Source organism: Pinus tabuliformis, chromosome 5_1, assembly GCF_031772625.1.
Source record: "Pinus tabuliformis cultivar Carrire ecotype Pingquan chromosome 5_1, CPIR1, whole genome shotgun sequence".
NCBI lineage: Eukaryota > Viridiplantae > Streptophyta > Pinopsida > Pinales > Pinaceae > Pinus > Pinus tabuliformis.
In genome coordinates, this window is record NC_142305.1 from 477,228,605 (window position 1) to 477,235,390 (window position 6,786).

A 6,786-nucleotide genomic window follows, 5' to 3' on the forward strand; every position below is an offset into this window, starting at 1 on the left:
ACCCCATACACCAATTAAAACTACCTGCGGCCAACTCTTTAGCTGTATCTCTGCAGACTTAATCCCCAAACCCCCAAAGCCGTGATCTGGTGCATCTTGAAGTAATAGCTCTTTCTGATGCAGTGCCGACGTAACAATCCCTCGAGTATTCTAAAACACAGAAATGTCGGTTTGAAGCTTTGTAAAGAGCTTTTCGAAATTTGACTTCCATTCTCTGATTTGCCTCGAGAGGCTAGGCTTGCAGAGGAGACAATCGAGGCAATGTTGCGGCGTTATCCTTCCATCAGAGGCATCAACTACGACCTCCCTCATGTCGTGGCCATTGCTTCCCATCTCCCAGGTTACTAACAACACCTTTGCTTCATCAATGGTATATATTTATAACAATCTTATACATATAAATGTATGTAAATAGGTGTGGAGCACATGGGCGGAGACATGTTTGAAACCGTGCCCTCTGCAGACACCATATTCATGAAGGTAAGTCGTGAACTTGCTGAGCTGTCATGTAATTCAATTAGAATGAGCTGAGAGCACGTTTTGACTATACAATTTGTTTGTGCGATGTCATTAGTGGATCATGCATGACTAGGGCGACGAGGACTATATCAGGATACTGAAGAGCTGTAGGAAGGCGATCCCCGAGATGGGGAAGCTCATTATTGTTGACGTAGTGGCGCCAGACTCTAATCACAGAGGCGGTGATAATAATAATGGTGGCCAGAAAGAGAAGCCGGTTCTGGGTCCTAATTTAGTTCTAGTATTTGATCTGGTAATGGTGGCACACTTCTCTGGTGGGAAGGAAAGAATAGAGAAAGAATGGAAGAAGATTTTATTAGAAGGTGGATTTGGTCATTATAAAATAATCACCATTCCTGATTTCCATTCTGTGATTAAAGCGTTTCCTTCTTGATTATATGCTCTTTATGGGCTCATTTTTAGTATTTACAGTGTTAAAATTCAATCAAATTATTGTATTTACAAAATAAACGAAGATTTATGAAGGCCTTATGGAGACATGAAGCATCCGTAGCTAGTGATTTTCTTTAGTCTTACCTCGCACTCCTGAGAAGACAATGCATTAATGGGTCACGGGACGCTCCTCATCTCCTTCGGAGACATGGAGGATCTGTAGACAGAGTTGTCCTTTGGTCTTACCTCTCTCTGAGTAGATAATGTATTAACGGGTCAGGGGGTTTTGTTTTTTTTGGTTCTGTTATGGCTCATGAATGGATGTGTTTATGGATTGAAATTTAACGAAAATATGGGTTTACTGTAGCATATGAATGGGATGCATCCAAGCATTGAAATTTTAGAAGTGGGTTTATTGTGCATATGAAATGGCATGTGTATATGCTTTTGAAATTTTACTAAGAGAAAAGAAAAGATGGATTTGGTATTGCATATGAATGAGATGTATTCTTCGTATATGCTTGGCCATCTATAGAGGTTTCTTGATTTTGGGTAATTAACTTACTCTAAAATGAAATAAGACATTCAATGTGTTCCTTGTAATATAGATATAAACAAAACATCTAAAGAAAAATAATTGCATATTGATCCAGTCCAAGAAAACAAGGTTTTCCATAAACCATTTAACTCTTTTAGAAAAATTCAACAATTCCTATTTAATAATCTTATCCGCCTCTCTTTGTACCTTTTGGAACAATGTCCAGTTTATTTTTAAAATGTAACATTAGACAAAAATAAATACATGTATATCGTTTTAGAGTCGCTATCGTTCCAGAATACATGATACCATCGACGCACGATGTGATCCTTCACCTTACGCCTCATGTGATCGTGCAGCTTCCATTTAACGAATGTTAGGGAAAGAGGAGCTTCCCGCGGGCAATGTTTACGCGTTGTGAAGATGGCAGCTGTGGAAGGGTGCTCGGCTTGGGGAGGGTGGTATGATTTGCCAGAGGATATCAGGGAACAGATATTGGCGGTGCTCCCAGTTGATTGCCTATGTAGATCTCGTAGCGTTTGTAAGGAGTGGAACACCCTGTTCTTATCTACTAAATTCATAACCACTAGATGGGCTCAACTGCCTCCAAATAAAGAGCCATGGTTGTTTCTGTGCACACTCAATTCCCAAATGGACGGTTGTTCAATTGAATCTTCTGCATATTGCTTCTTCACACGGACATGGAACACCTGCATCTCCCTCTCCTTCCTTTCACAGGGAGACAAAAAGGCCAAGTGTGGAGCTTATTTCTCCGGATCGGCCCAAGGCCTGTTCTTACTGGATATTCCTGATGGAAAATATGCTGTCTGCAATCCTCTCACTGGAAAATTCTTGAAACTTCCGCCGATGTCATCAATAAAGATCCTTATGACCAAAGGCATTGTGGCCTGGAATGTGGACAATCAAGAAACCTACAAAGTTGTGGTTGTGGGGTTGTCCCGCCAGAGTAATGTCCGCATAGTGGAAATCTATGACTCGTTTCAGAAGTCCTGGGTAATCGCGGGACACTTGCCGGAAAATTTGGACGATTTTGGACTATCACGGGGAATTGTTTTCTCCAATGGTTTTTTCTACTACACAACCCTCCATCGCGCGGGCGGTATGGGCGTTTTGGGTTTCAGCATTGGAGAAGGTACTTCCATTTTCACACCGTTGCCAGAGTTAGGTAATGGCAACACCATGTGGACTAAGCTGCTCACCTGCGGGTCGCGGATTCTACTTGCCGGTGGTAGAGGCCAAAAGAGGGGCTCCTCTCTGTACACTGTTAGGAAGATCATTGATCTCATTTTGTGGGAGTTTGACAGCGACTCAAAGTCGTCGTCGTCCTCTTGGAAGGAGATTGCGAGGATGCCTTCATCGTTGTGCCAAGTTTTTCAGAGGAATTCATATTTTGATTCGTTTGAGTGCGTAGGTGTGGGGGATTGCATGTGCTTCACCTCTGGCAGATGTATGGATATAGCCGTTTACTGTTTAAGCGAGGAGACCTGGAGTTGGCTTCCAACGCCCACAACTATACATAAACCGTATGGGTACCCTCGTGTTATGACCTTTAAACCTAGGCCCGATATGCAGGTCGGGTGAGGCCTAGCCTGGCCCTTTATAATGGTTTTGTGCTACTTTAACATAAAACTTGTCTGTCGGCAATTTTGTATGAGTTTAATGTAGTATCATACTGTATGACGGTGCTTGGCCTCTGAGTTAGCATCTCGTATAAGGGTTTTTATTTCATTCTGGTTATTTAAATTATGGCCGTGCTGGATAAGCATAATGCCACTAAGTTAATGATTAGCTTAGTGGTCTCTTCTTATTTATGGAATATTATGTTTTTTTAATTTAACAAAAAAGTTTGATAAAAAATAATATGAATGAATGATTGATTTAATGTATAGTATTTAGTATTTACTTAGTGAATGAGTTTTAATCTCACTCTTACCCTTTAAAATATAGTGGTACCTATATAATTATGAGCCTGTGGATTTTTATTCACCTTTTGCTTCTCAGTGCATGTAATTTTGATTTAAAATCTCGATGCAACCAGTTTGAAATTGCTTAATATTTAAATCGGCAAAACAGTTCCAACCATTGTACTCAATTCCATATTTATTTTTAACTAAATCGAATGAGTAACGTTTCTTTTATATACCTCCAATCGTCTGGACCCTCAAAACTAAACAAATTGACTTGTAATCCGTTTTCATGTGGCGTTGATGGCTGTTAATTTGAACCGACGGTCGTGAATGGTTCCCTCATTTCAAAATGTATTTCCAATTTCGGTTTATTTGAATAATGTGATTGGATAATTTCATTGAAATTGTTTTTATATAATTTTATATCAGTGCTTATGAATTGATCGATTTTTTCACGTGTAAATTTATTTAGAATGCAAAATACAATTTATTATTTTTAATTGTTTAAATTATATTTTTAAATGTTAAATAGAATTTGAACCGACGGTCGTGAATGGTTCCCTCATTTCAAAATGTATTTCCAATTTCAGTTTATTTGAATAATGTGATTGGATAATTTCATTGAAATTGTTTTTATATAATTTTATATCAGTGCTTATGAATTGATCGATTTTTTCACGTGTAAATTTATTTAAAATGCAAAATACAATTTATTATTTTTAATTGTTTAAATTATATTTTTAAATGTTAAATAGAGTTTTTTTTTTCAGAGTGAAAATCCATATATGGCCGCAGCCCTCATGATTACATTATGGCCGAAGCCAGTCAGATACGGCCGAAGCCAGAATACAATACGGCCGAAGCCGGGCAGAATACGGCCGAAGCCGGCAGATACAGCAGAGCCGTCACAATGCGCCGAAGGGGAGACCTCCGCAGGGTTCGAACTCGGCTGGGGGGAGCGAAAGCCATCCGCCCCAGCCGTCTCATCATGCACGCTGGGTGCAAATGTTAAATAGAGTTATATAGGACGAAATAAAAATTTTAACTATAAAAACTTAATTTCTATATATATATGAAGTTGATATCCACATAAATTAGTTAATATAGATTTTCAAATAGTTTATTTAAATATCTTGCTGAAATATTTTTGAAAAGTATAAGATTTAAATGTTTTAGTTTATTTAAATCTCTTGTTAAAATATTTTTGAAAAGTATAAGATTTAAACATCTTATTTAAACATGTTTTTTAGCCTCTCTGCTCAACTATCTGTTTGGTTTGGTTTCTTAGGAATAGATTAATAGAAACTATCATTATTGTAAATATATTTTTGCAATAATAGAACATTTCTGACGTTACAAAAAAAAAAAAAAAAAAACATAACATACATCCTCTCGAATGAGCCTCTCCTCTCAACTATTGGTTTGGTTTCTTACGAACAGATTAATAGAGACTATTAGTGTTGTAAATGTATTTTTGCAATAATATAAGATTTCTGATCTTACAAAAAAAATACATACAAATAGATATAATATGTGCATGTTTTCTTTTTTTTTTGGTAAATTAATTTGTATTTCTTCATAATATTAAATTACATCATTCTTTCCATAAACCCAATACAAAACATTACATTTACTACCTTTCTAGACTTAGATCCCCATATTGATTAGGAGTTTTTCCTTTTCTCTCATGAACATCTATACACTATGAGGGGTAAATTAATTTGTATTCCTTTAGAATATTAAATAACATCATTCTTTCAATAAACCTAATACACAATGTTACTTTTACTACCTTTCTAGACTTAGATCCCAAGATTCATGAGGAGTTTTTCCTTTTCTCTTATGGGCATTTATAAACTTTGAGGGGTTATTGGGAGTTGATGTAAATGAAACAATGGTAGTGTTTCCTTGAGACCTTCCACTTCCCAGGAATATTATGACATATTTGTTGCCACTGCCAAAAATTAAAATTATGACATATTTGTTGCTTCCTTGTCACTATTCGAGTGAATGATACAACTTCAGTGGAAGGGTGAGGCGTTGAGTTGGCTCTACGCGCACCTAAGTTGAGTTTGAAGGTGGTGCTTTGGTAGTAGGTGACTTCTATTGCTGAGTGTTTTCTTGGAACCTGGGTCTTTGAAGGGCCCTTGATAAAGTCTTCCAAAAATGTTTTCATAATCTAACAATTGTGAATAACCCTACCCCTCCATTTGAGAAGGATTTCACTAGACAATCCTTTATTGAGGTCCACCTTGACACATATGAGAACAAATGTGATAATTCCTTTTGTCATTCTATTATTGTCATTTTTGTATGAAACTATAATATTTACATATTATTGCATGAAAGCATGTGTCATTTTTACTTGCTACCAATAATGGAGTATGATGTGATTAAGAGTCTTCTTATAATTTAATACAAGAGAGATGTATTATCTAACATTTTAAAATATATTAATAATAAAATAATATTTTAATATCAATCTCATTATTAAATAAAAATATTCTTATTTCATAAATAAGTGCTTTCTACATGAATATGAATCTAATGCATAATTTTTTTTAGTGTTTAAAAGAAAGTGGACATATATATAAAATTATTAAAAGTTAAAAAAAATCTTATGCTGGAAACATTTTAATAGTGTGTATAAAAGGGATCTCTAATTTTGTTGGTCTTCACTTTAACATGTGACATATATTTAAAGATGTTTCAATAATGTGTGTATAAGAGAGATTTCTATTTTTTTTTTCTTTCCAATTTAACATGTTTTACATATATACAAATGTGTTATATATATAGATAGAGTTCTAATCTTTTTCTTAAAATTTCATTTTAAAATTCAAAATAAATCTAAAATTAAAATAAATATCTTTTAATCCTTCTTAGTTTACGATAATTTCAAAATTAAAATAAATTTACATAATTAATAATAATATAACAACTCCATTTTCAATATAATATTATAATTTATTTAATTTTTAAAATAAATGTTTTAATCATATTGATTTTTTATAATAAAATAATATTTTTTAGTTTTATTTAAAAAAAAATTTGATTAGTGTCATATAATTTTCATCTTCTATCTTAAATGAACTAGCCTGATGTGTACTTGAATACCTCTATATTTAAATGAAATGTACAAATGACCAAATAATCAATAAAATCCTCAACTTTGATTTAAAAAAATATTTCACGATTTGCAATGGAAGAAATCACTTATAATTATTCATAGCTAAATGCATAAGTGTCCAATCAAAATTTATGCAAAATTTTATACTGTTACTTTTTCATTTTTTTTTTCTTTAGAATACAAGATTGTTATATTTATTCATATGTGGGATTTGCCCTGTCACTTCAGATGCAAAAGGACTACTCATTGCTTATTAGAGACAACAAAAGTAGCTAAAA

General features: G+C 34.4%; 2 protein-coding genes across 2 annotated transcripts; both read left to right on the forward strand.

Moving 5' to 3' along the window:
• The first annotated feature begins 261 nt into the window (after positions 1-261).
• Positions 262-913, forward strand: LOC149165567 ((R,S)-reticuline 7-O-methyltransferase-like). Its single transcript, XM_089429861.1, has 3 exons — positions 262-340; positions 416-480; positions 593-913. Exons 1-3 carry the CDS (start codon positions 262-264, stop codon positions 911-913), a joined length of 465 nt encoding a protein of 154 aa, XP_089285987.1.
• A 912-nt stretch (positions 914-1,825) lies between these two features.
• On the forward strand, positions 1,826-3,199 carry LOC149165568 (F-box/kelch-repeat protein At5g15710-like). The gene has a single exon (XM_089431162.1). The coding sequence runs from the start codon at positions 1,874-1,876 to the stop codon at positions 3,050-3,052; it is 1,179 nt and encodes a 392-aa protein (XP_089287288.1). The 5' UTR covers positions 1,826-1,873; the 3' UTR covers positions 3,053-3,199.
• Positions 3,200-6,786: the final 3,587 nt, after the last annotated feature.